Genomic DNA, 16,264 nt, shown 5'->3' on the forward strand with positions numbered 1-16,264 from the left:
TGAGGAGGAGGAGCGAGGCGTTACCAGGTAAATACCTGAAGTACTAGCGAGGTAAATAACCTGAAGTACGAGCACTACTAGTTTAGTTTTATTATGAATTCTCAGGATGAATTGTAACTTTAGTGATCCTCTGACTTTTCATCTAGCAACATTTTAATGTGTCCAATACATTTTAGGTTTAGTGCTGCAACTAATGATCATTTCTTGATGAATCTGCAAATTATTTTCTTGATTAAAGGGACTGTATGCAACTTTTTACATGTATAAACGTTTTAAAATCATTCTTATTGCCAGTGTGTGAACAGGTTGTAACCAAACCCTAAAAAATGAGACCTTCCGTGACTTTCTGGGTTTCCTCCATCAGCCTGTAGACTGCTTTTAATGTGAAGAATGTGGAACGTTTCTTTCGGGAAAATCCAACAGACCTGACGTCATGTGCGTTCGCGAGTGACTTTACTCTCTTTAGCTTGCGATAGAGCTAACGTGTGCAACGTAGCTAACGTTTGATTAGAATGAAGAATGTCCTGACTTTCAAAATATTTTCATTTTTCAAAAAAATGCACAAAAGTGTCTTCACAAAATGACCCTACTTTTCAAAATCCCCCCTCACTGTCCACACTATTTATACTCTCACCGAAATGAGATATATCACTTTACAAGATTTCCCCAAATACCCTTTAAAAGTGAAGTTTTAAAACCGGTATCGGTCCTCACAAAGACGTTGGTTCCTAACCTCAGCCTCACTCTGCAGCAGGTCTGCGTCACTTTTACTTCTCTGTTTGTTCTCTCGTCTCCGCAGTCTGTCTGTCCTCACACAGTTCTGATGTTGTTGTGTCCTTCACTCGTCAATTTGTTTTTTTCTTCTTCTTCTCTCGTCTTTCTTCTTCTTCTTCTTCTTCTCCTCCGGGACGAGACGGGGCGTCTCAGCCCCCTCGAGGTTTCTCTGTCTCGCCGCCCACACAGCTCGTCTTTCTCTTTCTTCTTCTTCTTTCTTGTCAGTTTTTAGCATCATTACAAACAATAAATCTGAACCTTTATCTTCTTCTTCTGTCGGAGAGCGCCTCAGTCTGGAGGTCTCGTCTGGTTTTTGTGGATAACGAAGGTGCTTCTCGGCTGCTCGGTGAGGACGGCGTGAACGCCACATTTCAGTTTTTGTTATTTGTTATTATTTTGGAGGATATGACCTCCTGTCATGTTGTCAGGTTAAAGCTGACTGACTCTGGACTCCCACACAGAGAGAGGGTGAGGAACTAGATGAGGTCCTCTTGTTCAGATCTGGTCAGAAAGCTTTAAAAGTAGAACCCAAAAAGCGTCACTTCCTGCTCTGAGACGCCTGATTAAAACATCCCTGGTCAGGAAAACAATATCTGGTTTCAACACAGGAAGTAAATCTCTGAGCTGCTTTGCACTCCTCGAACCCCGTCAGGTCAATGGTCACATTAGATGCTGTTACACATCGACCCCCGATGCACCTGCCGCCGCCGCCACTCTGGGGTTTACTTGAGCCGTCACCTGCTGCCAGCCGTTCTGCTCAGACCTCAGATCAGTTTATATGAACTGCTTCCTGTCACTTTCAGAGAAATTGACCCAGTTTAAAAAAGTGTTTCACAAACTGGGCGACGATGTGCTCAGAACACAGCGAGCAGCGAGTCCGTCCGTCCTCCTCCGTGGTTATTTTGGCCAGCGGGTCCCGGTGGCTCTGTGGTCTAGATGCTGAGCAGGTTTACTGTGTTTCAGGCTCTGGTTTCATGTGTAGCTGTGGGGCAATTTGCAGGGATCTGATTGGCTCAGAAGCAAGCTGTGGTGCGTTGGTGGTGACGGCAGGAAAGAAAAGCTGGAAACTGGCTTTACCCTCACAAAAAGAAGTATACTTCAAGTTCATTTTCGGAGGTAACTTAAGTATAGTTCAAGTATAATCCCAAGTATACTCTATGTAATAAGTATACTAATATCAACTATACTAGTAGTTTATTTGTAAGTTCACTACTTCAATACTTCTTGGGATTAGACTGGCACACTTTTTAGTTTATAAAAGTATTCTTTTAAGTATATTTTAAATGTAAGAGTAGTAAACTTTGAATACACAGTTAGTTTACATGCAAATTGTATTTTGTACTGCAGCTATATTATATACAAGTGAACTTGTTGAACTTGAACTAGTTTAAGAGAGTTTTTACTGCAAGTATAGTTGTAAGTTTTCTTTAAGTTAACTTATAGTACTTAGCCAAATTTACTTATACTTTTCTGTATACTTTCCAGTATAAGCCAAGTACACTTAGACTTTTATGTATACTTTCCAAGTATACTCAGACTTTTCTGTATACTTGTCGGCATAAGCCTAGTATACTTAAGTATAATTTATACTATTATATTTTAAAGTATATCTCTAATAAGTACATACAAAGTAAACTGAAAGAACACTCTTAGCATACTAATAGTATACTTGAATATACATGTTTTTTGTAAGGGGATGAATGTTTGCTGTCAAAACTTTCACTCTGCTAATGCAAACTCTGACAAGTCCGCTCTGCGCTCGAGGTTTCAGGTTTGTTATTAGACGGCGATCGGCTTTTTGCATTTGTGACGCACCAAATCTTTGAATCTCAGATTTTAGGGAAGTACACGGACATCACTCCTTCAGTAGAGGAATGTAAAAACACCTCTCTGGTGACAAACAGATACTGTACATGTCAGCATAGTCAAGGTCAGTTTGGGGACATGGACATGAGAAGAACACAATCTAGTGAGTGGAGGGGATCTTTAAACACATTCACAGAAATATTCATTCTAATATCGTAGTTTATTTTTATCATATAATTATCTATCACGGGGTTTCAAAGAGCCTCATATGATAGAAACAAATGTTATTTTTGGATCCCAGAGCAGAGCGCAGGCCGCTTGAGTCTCTTTGTAATATTTCAGTTTTATGAATAAAGTTTCCTGCAGTCTGCTGCGGTTCTCCTGCAGGCAGCGGCAGCAGCAGCAGCAGTAACAGAAACAGCAGCAGCAGCAGTAACAGCAGCAGCAGTAACAGTAACAGTAACAGCAGCAGTAACAGTAACAGCAGCAGCAGTAACAGCAGCAGCAGCAGTAACAGAAACAGCAGCAGCAGCAGTAACAGCAGCAGCAGTAACAGTAACAGTAACAGCAGCAGTAACAGTAACAGCAGTAACAGCAACAGCAGTAACAGTAGCAGTAACAGCAGCAGCAGTAACAGCAGCAGCAGCAGTAACAGAAACAGCAGCAGCAGCAGCAGTAACAGCAGCAGCAGCAACAGTAACAGTAACAGCAGCAGTAACCGTAACAGCAGCAGCAGTAACAGTAACAGCAGCAGCAGCAGTAACAGCAGCAGTAACAGCAGCAGTAACAGAAACAGCAGCAGCAGTAACAGTCGCAGTAACAGCAGCAGCAGCAGTAACAGCAACAGCAGTAACAGTAGCAGTAACAGCAGCAGCAGTAACAGCAACAGCAGTAACAGTAGCAGTAACAGCAGCAGCAGTAACAGCAGCAGCAGCAGCAGCAGCAGTAACAGAAACAGCAGCAGCAGCAGTAACAGCAGCAGCAGTAACAGTAACAGTAACAGCAGCAGTAACAGTAACAGCAGCAGCAGTAACAGCAGCAGCAGCAGTACAGTAACAGTAACAGCAGCAGTAACAGTAACAGCAGCAGCAGTAACAGTAACAGCAGTAACAGCAACAGCAGTAACAGTAGCAGTAACAGCAGTAGCAGCAGTAACAGCAACAGCAGTAACAGCAAGCAGCAGCAACAGTACAGTAACAGCAGCAGTAACCGTAACAGCAGCAGCAGTAACAGTAACAGCAGCAGCAGCAGTAACAGCAGCAGCAGTAACAGCAACAGCAGTAACAGTAGCAGTAACAGCAGCAGCAGTAACAGTAACAGCAGCAACACCAACAGCAGTAACAGTAACAGCAGCAGTAACAACAGCAGCAGCAGTAACAGTAACAGCAGCAGTAACAGCAGCAGCAGCAGCAGTAACAGCAGCAGCAGCAGTAACAGTAACAACAGCAGCAGCAACAACAGTAACAACAGCAGTAACAGCAGCAGCAACAGTAACAACAGTAACAGCAGCAGCAGTAACAGTAACAGCAGCAGCAGTGACAGTAACAGCAGCAGCAACAACAGTAACAACAGTAACAGCAGCAGCAGTAGTAACAGCAGCAGCAGCAGCAGTAACAGTAACAGCAGCAGCAGCAGCAGCAGCAGCAGGAATGTGGGTCAGCAGGTTAGTTAGTGATCTCAGCCTTATAACTGATCACAGGTCTGTTGTTAAGGCTGTGTGCTCTCTGTGCCAAATCTCTTACATAACACGCGCCCGCTGCCTTCGAGTGACGTCAGAAACGGCACGACTGCCAGATGAGAAATCATGAATCAATGAGCTGACAGTCACTTTGTCATGTTTCACACATTTAACAAATTACAACATTTTATGCAAAAAAAAATTTAATCAGCAGAGTTGATCTGGTTTCAATTATTTGACGCACATGTGCATCCCCACATGTGAATATTTAACTCTATATGCACACGTAACGTAAAGCAACAGCAAGCCATTTGAAACCATTTTGGGATGGGATTTATGCAAAAATCTAAACCAAGTCAATCTTCTGGTTGAATGTTCATACTTTGCAGAATTGAACACTTGATTAAAATCTGTTTGGCCTTAATGATTCTGTTATTCTTTTTCCTTATGTTTTATTAGCTTATAGTGCTGTATTCTTTTTAATGGGGAAATTAGTTTGGTTGTAATGTTCAGTAACTTGCAAATTTGTCTTTAAAACCAGCATGAAAAAAGAAACCGTGATAAGATCGTGGATCGTGATCCTGCCTGAAAAAAAACGTGATATGATATTTTTGCCATATCGCCCACCCCTACTTCTACGGCTGTGTAAGTAATCAATAATATTTTAAAATCAATTCTAAAAGCAACAGGTAGCCAGTGTAAGGACGCCAGGGTCGGTGACATTACAGTAATCTAATCGACTAGTTAGGAAAGTGTGGATGATGGTTTCCAAAGTTTTTGGGGAGAAAAAGTAATGATCCTTGAGATATCTCTGAGGTGACGAAAGCAGGTTTGAATCACTGATTTAATAATACAGCATCAACTGAGTCCTGCATTATTACATAATCTTCTAGAGGGGGGGGGGCTTGTTTATTATTTTTAGTTTGGTGCTAAATCAAATTACCACAAACTGACTAAATCTGGAGTTTCTCCACAAAGAATCCCACAAAAAGCACCACTTTAAATCTGGTGTTTACCAGAGATGTGCTCAGAAGTTTCTTGGAAACGAATCATTCAGCAAAGAAAAGCATAAAGAAATTCTTAGTTGTCTGAAACTGAAGCGACAGATTAGTCGACGAAGAGGGAGCAGCTTTAGATGGGACAGAATGAAAGTGTTGAGAGTGGATGACCAGCTTCTTTAAAATACTTTGCTATGAACAAAACCTTCACTCTTTTTTTCACATTTTGGAATTAATAGATCATTTTTCAAAAAGGCTTTTTTGCATCAGACTTTGTCAGCATGCGGGCATCGTGAGTCAGGTGTGACGGCGGTGTGGATCATCAATGTCTAACAGCACGACAACACAACCAGGAGCTGATTTCACACACTAAACAGCTCTTTGAGTTTACGAGGAGCACTTGAATGCAGCATCTGACCCTCTGATCTGATCTCTCCCCGGGAGGTTATTTATCTCATTATTTACTCTCTGCTTTGACTGAACGTCTCAGAATGAGATCTGCTTCCTCACAGCTCAAACACTCTCTGGGATGTTTGTTTCTCCCTGAACGGCTTGTTTACGTAACAAACGGCCGCTCTGAGAAACTCAATGAAGCTCGATCCGGTCTGCATGCCAACAGTGAGGCCTGAGAGCTGCACACAGGAGACGTGGAGTCAACTCACTGCTAGTAATTATGTGTGTTTGCATCTGTGGGACTGGTTCTGTTTCTAATCAAACAAATAAGATCTGTTCTTCTCCTTTCAGCAGAGAAGGGCTGCAACTCAACATTATCCATTTAGGCTATCTGACAATCATTTTTGTTTTACTATAGCCTAATTGATTAATTGTTATTCTCATCTGAGAAGCTGGAACCACAGAACATTTAGATTTTTTCTCCATTTTTGCTCGAAAAATTACTAAAACAATGAATCCATTATTAAAACAGTGGGTCCCTTGACCTCTGACCTCCAGATCAGTGAATGTAAATGGGTTCTATGGGTACCCACGAGTCTCCCCTTTACAGACATGCCCACTTTATGATAATCACATGCAGTTTGGGGCAAGTCATAGTCAAGTCAGCACACTGACACACTGACAGCTGTTGTTGCCTGTTGGGCTGCAGTTTGACATGTTATGATTTGAGCATATTGTTTAATGCTAAATGCAGTACCTGTGAGGGTTTCTGGATCAATATCTGTCATTGTTTTGTGTTGTTAATTGATTTCCAATAATAAATATATAAATACATTTGCATAAAGCAGCATATTTGTCCACTCCCATGTTGATAAGAGGATTAAATACTTGACAAATCTCCCTTTAAAGGGACTCTATGTAGGAATCAGAAATTGCTTGTTAATAGTGACACCTGTGGCCGTTAAGTTAATGAGAGGCGGCGTCCTGTTGCTCTCGTTTGCACTACGGAGACGCGAGCGAGCATCGGTCAAAACAGTAAGGCGACACGCTGAGAGTGACAAAAAAAACACAACATCACTCTATATTTCACGTGCTTGGCAGTAATGTTAGCTAGACTAACTACATATAACTTAGTTTTTTTTGTGCTTCCGTGGAGTTCGTGTTGGAGTCTGAGTTGTGGTGGAGGGGCTGGTCGTTTGTTGGCGTTAATGGACTCCATTTCTAACCAAACGTTAGGTTGCACGCCGTCAGCCCTGTAGCAGAGCTGGAGAGAGTAAAGGCACTTGCGAGCACGTATGACGTCAAATCAGTTGGGATTTCTTCACATTAAAAGCCGTCTACAGGCTGATAGAGGAAGCCCAGAAAGTAGCGGGAAGGTCTCGTTTTTTAGGTTCAGTTACAATCTGTTCACACACTGGTAATAAAAAATGATTAAAAAACGTTTATACGTTAAGAACTTACATACAGTCCTTTAAGGTGCATTTTGAACAGATAAAAAATGTGTGATTAATTTGCGTGATTAACTATTTTAATCGATTGACAGTTTGAGAAGCTGGAACTGTGAAATGTATGGCATGTCTGCTTGAAATTTCATATAATAATAATAGTTTAATAATATAGTATAGCTCCAGTTGATCCTAATTCTGTTGGATGGGCTTTAGGTCAAGTTGTTCCACACCTTACGGGGAGAACTGTGTCTTTATGGAGCTGCTTCTCCACAAACTGTTGACACAAAGATGGAGGAACACTGGTGTCTAAAAACATCCCTGTATGCCGGAGCATCAACATTCAGCATCACTGCAACTAAAGAGACCAAAACACTAAGTTTAAAAAGTCACTTGTGCGTTCATGAAATGAAAGTTAAAGGACAGCAGAGCCTCCACAAACTGTCACACACTGCAGTGAATCACGAGTGTGTGTGTGTGTGTGTGTGTGTGTGTACATGTAAGGAGTGTCAAACAGTGCCTTTAAACTAACATGAGGTTTTCCATGTTGTTGCATATTGTACAGAATACACAAACTGCAGAAGGACTGAGTCTGAAATACCAGTCATTAAATACAAAATGCAAAAAATAATGCAGATTTCCTTTCCTGGCAAAAATGTTATTTTTGAAAATGAAAGAATTTCTTCAGAAAAATATATTTCTTCTTTCTTTAAATGAATTTACAGTGTACAAAATAATGGATTTAGAATGGTGTGTGTGTGTGTGCGTGTGTGTGTGTGTGAGTGTGTGTGCGTGCGTGTGTGTGTGTGTGTGTGTGTGTGTGTGTGTGTGTGTGTGAGTGTGTGTGCGTGAGTGTGTGTGTGCGTGTGTGTGTGTGTGTGTGTGTGTGTGTGTGTGGTGTGTGTGTGCGTGAGTGTGTGTGTGTGCGTGTGTGTGTGTGTGTGTGTGTGTGTGTGTGTGTGCGTGGGTAAGTGTAAATGTGTTGATGTCTGAGTCAAACTGATCCACAAACAGACCGTTTGAAGTTGACAGCAGAAACATTAACCGGCTGTTTGCCTGCTGGGATTATGATAATAATAATAATCTGAATATATAAAAGCAGCTCCATGTCTCACCTTTGCTGTGTCTCGTAGCCGGACTCAGGCGCTCTCCGCCCGGCAGACTCTCCTTCAGGCTCACCGGAGTCTCCTCCTGCGGAGACGACTCCATCCATGCACCGAAAAACACTCCGGAACGAACCGAAACCAACAGAATCCACCTCTCCTCCTCAGCTCAGCAGCCAGCTGGTTGTCTGACAGAATCAAACTGGTATAAGGAGGAGAAGCCAGCTCACAGCCGGAGGAGCGGAGCGTCTGAGCAGCTGGAGAGGCGTTGTTGAGCGCCGTTTGGAGGAGAGGAATCCGGGCTGAGAGGGAGGGAGGGCGGCGCTGAGGAGAGCTCTGGATGCCCTCCCTGGAGGATGACACCCGGACTGGATACAGGCTGCTCTACACAACTATCCTGAACACACTACAGGTGATGTAGTGAGAAGTTCATGAGGACATCAGGATCATGCACTTCCTCTGTCTGCAGCACAACTTCCTTTGTAGGGATGCAGAGGAACCTGGGTAACACTGAGGGGCTTGTGCACACTGTGCCACTAAACCGTGAGCTTTATTACTGATGTCATTCATTCAGTTTTTTTAAAGGTTCTCCTAAACCAGGGGTCAGCAACCTTTACTATCAAAAGAGACATTTTAGCCAAAAAAAACATTGAGGAAAAAACATCTGAGATTTACAGAATAAAGTCAAAATATTACGAGAAAAAAAGTCATAATATTACGTGAAAAAAAGACGTATTATTACGAGAATAAAGTCATAACTTTAAGAGAAAAAAAGAAAATAACACATAAATGACTACTTTATAATATTATGACTTTATTCTCAAAATCTCAGATTTATTTGTTTTCCTCAAAGTGGCCCTAATACTCCGTCGTACCGTCGTACCATAGACCTACAACAATGATAAATAAAATGAAAATGTAAACAAAAAACAGTTTTTAATATCCATGTTTATAAATCCCCAGGAGCCACTGGAGAGGAGCTGAAGAGCCTCATGTGGCTCCGGAGCCGCAGGTTGCAGACCCCTGTCCTAGACAGACATAAATCAAGAATAGCTCCACAAATACCAGATCTATATGCATGATCTTGGTCTCTATGGATAGGTAAGACCTCAGAGAATTCATCCCCAGTGTCAGTAACATTGTGACTCTTACTATGCCTGAGTTAACTGTGATGAACCATGTTGCTGAAATTAACGTGACCTCTGACCTCCTCGCTGTTGGTTGCTTGTGTTACTAGAGTTGGGAACTTGTGAGGGCAGACTTTATGGAGGAGCAGAATAGCAGCTCAGTGCTTAAAATGCAAAGTGTAACTTCTCTCTGATCTGAGAGCAGTTTAAAAGAAGCAGGTGGACGGTTTCTTTACATGGAAATGAGTAACGTGCGAGCGTTCCCGAGGCTTTTCACTGCGGGGCTAACGAAGGCTGCCAACCGCTGCGGTCCTCATCCTCAGCTCTAAATAATAATCATCATATTCAGCTCTTTTATTCCATCTGAACTAATTAAAAGTGATGAAATCTGGAGCAATATCCCTCCTTTTAAAATGTTCCAGGCGCTGTGAAGCTTCTGGCAAAAAGGATATTCGTGGTAAAAATGATGAAAAGGTAGAGAGGGAGGCAGTAACACAGCTGGCAGGGTTCACTGAGTGGAGGAAGGCTGCAGGAGACACTCTGGACAGACATCATGCAACTGACTCATCTGGTATATTTGATTTCATTGTCTTTTGAAAATAATGAAACACATCCATCATCTAAGTTACTTTACTCAAGTAAAAGTTACATTGAATCACACCGTTTTCTTCCATGTGTGACTCTGCATTAGCCGCTCTTTTCATTCATTCATCACGATCATGTCATCATTATTAGCCGACAGCAGGGGTCAGCAACTTTTACTATCAAAAGAGACATGTATATAGTATATAAGTCTAATGCAGTGAGGGCCAAAGAGACAATGTACTACGGAGTATTAGGGCCACATTGAGGGAAAAAATATCTGAGATTTACAGAGTAAAGTCATAACTTTACGAGAAAAAAGAAAATAACACGCAAAATGACTACTTTATAATATTATGACTTTATTCTCAAAATCTCAGATTTTTTTTTTTTCCTCAAAGTGGCCCTAATACTCCGTCGTACCGTCGTACCATAGGCCACTGCAGAGGGGCTAAAGAGACGCAGGTTGCTGACCGCTGGTCTAGAGGATACTGAGGAGTTCTTAAGAAGGTACCAGAGCTTGTTGGGGAGTTTATACGGTTTCTTTAGCAGGTTTTTGAGTTCTTGCTTTGTGATGCAGCTCAAGAGTTGGAAACGTTTTCTTACTCTCGATTAGACCGTACAGGCCAACAGTTACACCCCAACAAGCCCCACTAATTGAACCTATATTTAGACCAGAACCAGCGACACGTTACCACGCTGGTATTAAAACACTGGAGGTCAACAGGTTCCTCCTCTCCTAATAACACCACCATCACACCCAGATCAGGGTGAAACTCAGTGACAGGTACGTCTCCGGCTGCCTCACCCTCTAATACACCCTTTATACACAATACGACGAGTAGGGACGAGCTCACGTTACATAACCGCACAGCCTGAGGGCTTAATCACTTCACACACAGACACAGACACACACTATGGCTATTGTTTAAATATGTGTCAACAGTTTTACTGACGTTTCCTTTACTGCTGCTCTGATTTATTCTCAGGGCGTCAGATACAGACGCTTTGTCACAGCCGTCGGCGTTTGATACCGCCGCACAAGGCACCCTTTAGCATCGGTATGAGATCCGCCAAGCTTTCCATTAACTACAATGTAAACCCATCCACAGCAACAGTAAACATATAGGGGCCATCCCAGCGAGGGTGCTGAAGACCTGCGCCCAGGAACTCACACCAATCCTCCACTCACTCTTCTGTGAATCCTACCATACTGCCACAGTACCCACCCTCTGGAAAACTGCTACCATAATCCCGTACCCTAAAAAGAACCACAGAACTCAACCACTACTGCCCCATTGCCCTAACATCCATAATAATGAATCACACTATCCTGCCAGTTGTCGCCCCACAACTGGCTCCCCTCATATTCGCCTATAAGGCTAAGAGTGGCACGGAGGACGCTGTGGCCTGCCTGCTACATCTCCTCCTCCAGCACCTGGATTCCCTTGGCAACTTCGCCAGGATACTCTTTGTGGACTTCAGCTCTGCTTTCAATACCATCCAAAGGCATCTGATGAGCCGGAAACTACACCATCTCAACACTCACCCCCGTCTGATCCATCTCATACAAAACTTCCTCAGTGACAGACTGCAAGCTGTGCGGGTGGGCACGACCACAATACCTGCACTCACCACCAACACCGGAGCACTACAGGGATGTGTGTTGAGCCCATTCCTGTATACGCTTTATACACCAACGATTGCACCAGTCCGTCACCCAACACCACCTACCTCAAATACTCAGACGACACGGCCATTCCTGCCCTACTCACAGACAACAACTCTGCCCTGGACTATCACAACACAGTTGCTCTCTTCACCTCAAACAGTTGAAGTAGTTGACAGCTTCAAATACCTCGGAGTGACTCTGGATGATGAACTCAGTTTTGACCAGCACACTATCAGTCATCCCCAAACTTAAAGGACTTCATGTTGCCCCCCCCCCAACCTCCCATCTCCTCCTACTGTTGTACCAGAGCATCATCCAGCCCATCCTACTCTACTGTTCCACCTGCTTTTTGAACATGTTATCCGTCACTAACCGGTCAAAACTCACACGCATAACCAACTCTCTGCCAGGATAATTGGTTTCCCCACACCCAACGTCACAGAACTCAACAACAAAGCCATTGCACGCATTGCAATCTCAATAGTACAGGACATCACACACCCACTCAATCACCACCATACCCATAATGCCCCGCTCCGGGCACCGGTACAGAACACTGAGGTGCAACAGGGCTCACTTTGGGAAGAGCTTGATACCGGCAGTCATAGCCGCCTTAAACAACAGGCGTCGCTGAACAGGCACAGGGCTTTCATCCTGGAGACCTTCTGTTCACATCTCATGCGTTATACGTTTAACTTTCACTTTTACAATCAGCTGTTCTCTCATGTCCTGCATTCACAACATTCAGTTTCATTTTTACTTTACAAACGTGGTCATTTTAAACCCAATCATGTAGTTTTTTTCCTATACCTAACTTGTTGCCTGATCTTAAACAAACGTTTTTTGTTTAATTCAAAACGTTAAGCATGTGTTTACTGCGACATAAAAGTGACGCTGAGAGGTCTGACAGAGCGTCAGTATGTGACCAGTTGGGGAGAGAACGCGTTGCAGAAATCAACAGCAGTTAGCCTAAAGTCTGTCAGAGATAATGTTCATTTTGATTTGGTTTTAATCATTTAACAGATTTCAAATTGATTTTATTCATTTGATTAAAAAGTAAAATTTCAGTTCCTGCATTTTTATTTCATGTCTTCTAAAGCATTCTGAGCCATGTCACCGTCTTTGGTGGTGACGCTGTGTTTTTGAAGGGTTAACGTGAGCCTCAGACCCAGCAGCGTCTGACTCTGCAGACTTGCATACCGGCGCTGAGTTCAGCCGGGTCGAGTGGAGGGATCGCGGTACAGCAGGTCACAGGGGTCAGATCTGGAGAGGAGATACCAGCAGCTGCTGGAGTCCAGACTGAAGGAGCAGGCTGCTTTTATTTTGATACTACTTAGTGTCGAAAAAGTAAAGTGGAGATTTTCCACCACAGATAAAGTCAACGAAAAGAACTAAAATCGTATTACTGGTCACTGGAACTAAGTCTGGTCCTTCAGAGACTTCATAGGGGCCGGAGTGTGCCACCAGGAAACTGTAAAATACTTTAGGAAACTTGATTCCAGCTGTGCTTTTCCTGCTATGACAGGGCAAAATGTCTGAAAGGTCTGTTTCCCTGCTGTTTACTGGTGTGTTGGGTTAGTAGGATTAACTCCCCAGCATGTTTCCTGCACTGATCAGCTGCTGCTCTGATAAATAAAAGCTGAGCTGGTTAGAAGAGAAGAGCTATAGCCGTCTCCTCGGTGATCAGAGGAGCTTCATGCTCTCAGAATAACAGTGTGTGTGTGTGTGTGTGTGAGTCATCGTCGGACTAACAGCTCAGTTCAATAATTCAGCGCTCCTCTGTAAGCATGAATTATTGAGTCTGGAGACTGTGTCCTGCACTGGGGAAACCACTCGGCTGAATATTCCTCCTCTCATCAGAAACCAGCTTTTCTTTTCTCAGATGATCGGCGTCTGGAGTCAGGAGAGTGTGACGGTGTTTTAAACTCACCTTCACTTATTAGAATCCACTCTTTGGACAGTTTGCACTTCACATGAGCTGCATACATACATGAATAAAAACCTCATTAATACGCCTACAAATACACAAACACGTGCTGCGATGTCAGCTCTCATGTTGGCATGTTTTAGTAGAAAGAAATGATTTTACTGCATTGCCGTCGTTTTCAAGTTCAAGTTTAGTGTCAGAAAACAGGCACCAGAGAGAGAAACTCATATGCAAAGTCCCGTCAAAAGTAAACACATGATCAAGTCCCTGTTGATGCTTTCTGTATTAAACCAGGACCACCGTCTCTCCTGAACCAAAGAGTTAAGAGTGTCTAAACAGAACCATAAAAAAACATGAATCATGCTTCAGTTGCTATAGAGAGGAGGCGAAGTCCTTTTTTTCTGGTAAACTTATGACTTTATTCTCATAATATTACGACTTTATTCTCGAAATCTCAGATTTATTTATTTTTCCCTCAATGTGGCCGAATACTCCGTCGTATGAAATACTTTTATTGTGACAACAGCAGCAGGAAATGTTCGGTTTATGTTAGCGGTAGCTGAATACAGCTCTGAATAAACTGGAGAGAGTCATCAGTGAACAATGAGATGAAATCCTGAACAGTTGTGTTGAAGAACATGCTGCCTCGTTCCTGTGAATCCCGTGTGTTTATGAAGGTAATCTGAACGCCACCAGTAACAATCAAACCTATCTCTACTGTGGTTTCAGTCTGTTATTGATGTCATCGCACGGTGCTCTCCAACAGGACAGTGTCGCTGATTCCTGTAATGAAACTGAACCATCTGCATCTGGTTTATCCCCCCCCCTCATCTTCACATGAATCGCTAATAAAAGTGTCACAATAATTTCATCACACCCGGCTCTGATGAAACGCAGACTACAAAGGGAAGCTTTAAAATTATAATGCCGCGCATTAGCACTCACTGAATATTTCCTTTCTTTTTTAACTGGATGCATTTTAATAAGACACACTGCATTGATTTGCATTTTTCTGTGTTTGGACGTGCACGACGCCATGCGAGGAAGTCGCAGTAAAAGTTTCAATAAAGATGTTTCTCCACTGACAGAGTCTGATGTGGTTTCACTTGACTGCTTTTATTTATTTGTGATGTTGTAGTTTGTGTTTCTCACTTGAACTAGTTGACTTTATTTATCTGGCACAAGAATTTCTTTCAGGATGAATAAAGGTCTATCTTATCTTATCTTATCGTATTTATATTTGTCATGAGCAGCCTCTGCGGAGCCACATCCAGACCAGATGATTAACAACGAGGAAGTCAAAAAATGTCAATTGAAAAATGTCCACAAAAGTGGTGGCAAGTGTGGTTGATGGATAAAGCTGTGCACGTTGTTGTAAGGCAGCTGCATGAGTTATAGTATCATTGCACTACGCTGATTTCCCTCCAAGTTTATACCAAGTAACACCAAGTATTTGCTGATGCTTTACTTATGTTACCTATGCTTGTAACAGTATTTTTTACACTCTAGTAATATTACGTTTACTTAAAGGACCAGTGTGTAACAATTACGGGGGATCTATTAGCAGAAATGGAATATAATATTAATAAATATGTTTTCTTCAGTATATAATCATCTTAAAATAAGAATTGTTGTGTTTCGTTACCTTAGAATGAGCCATTTATATATATATATATATATATATATATATATATATCCTACACGCTTAGTACACAGGGGAATCTTCACTTGGTTGCAATCTGCAACCCGACCACTAGATACCGCCAGATCCTCCACACTGCACCTTTAAGTCACAGCCCCTTCACATGGAAAGGTGTATTAATACCACGATGATGCGCAAGGCGTTTAGCGTGCAGTAAGTATGCCTTTCTTGACTTTTAAGTGCTCACTGAATAGCACCTTTAATCTCATCTACACAGCTCTGATTGGCTCAGTTGTTTCTGTGTAAATCACTGAAAACACCTGTCATAATATTACGAGAATAAAGTCATAACTTTACTAGAAAAAAAGAAAATACCACGTCAAATTACTACTTTATAATATTATGACTTTATTCTCGAAATCTCAGATTAATTTTCCACACAGTCTTGTTACCATGACAACGGGAGCCGTGTTGTGTCTCTATTGTAATAATTTCCACACAGGCTTTGTGTGTGCTTTTTATTTGTGCTCTGTGACTCTTCCAGGAGTTGACTTCACTTTGAGTGATGTCACTCTGATCACATGCTGAGGTTTCATACGTCATAATGTTCAGGACACACTCTTCATGCTGTCCCCCATGAGCGATGCTGATGGTGCTGGCAACGTCTTCCAGCCAAATCCTCTTTTAACTCATAGGGACCTCTGCTGACAGGCTCCTTATCTGGCCGGGCGGTCCAATCAGCAGGCTCAACAGGTGCTGTCTTATGGACTCACCTGTTGCAGGCTGAGCTCTAGCTGTATACATGATGCACAGGTGGACGTGTGATGACGAGACACACATGCATGCACATATATACTCACTGTGTATGATGCTAAAATATAACAAACACATTATTGGTAATATATAGTATGCAATAATAATAAAACTCAACTTCACAATGAACAGACCAACTGGAGGAAACTCACCTGCTGCAGGCGGCTCCATCACTGTTGAGTCCAGTGAGCCTGGTGATCCCTCCTCGGTATCATTGTGCTGTTGGAGCGCCATCTTGTGGTGTTTCTGGGTGCACAGGTGAGGTGTTCCTCCTTATACTGTTTTATGCTGACACCACCAGCAC

General features: G+C 42.5%; 1 protein-coding gene across 1 annotated transcript in view; it reads right to left on the reverse strand.

The window, feature by feature from the left end:
• LOC119475922 (nuclear receptor ROR-alpha A-like) overlaps positions 1 to 8,719 on the reverse strand; it is a 91,684-nt gene extending 82,965 nt beyond the window's left edge. Inside the window, exon 1 of the mRNA XM_037749043.1 lies at positions 8,210 to 8,719. Within this exon, the coding sequence (XP_037604971.1) occupies positions 8,210 to 8,303 (94 nt within the window). The 5' untranslated portion in view covers positions 8,304 to 8,719. The remainder of the gene's footprint in view (positions 1 to 8,209) is intronic.
• Positions 8,720 to 16,264: the final 7,545 nt, after the last annotated feature.

This window comes from Sebastes umbrosus, chromosome 2 (assembly GCF_015220745.1).
Source record: "Sebastes umbrosus isolate fSebUmb1 chromosome 2, fSebUmb1.pri, whole genome shotgun sequence".
NCBI lineage: Eukaryota > Metazoa > Chordata > Actinopteri > Perciformes > Sebastidae > Sebastes > Sebastes umbrosus.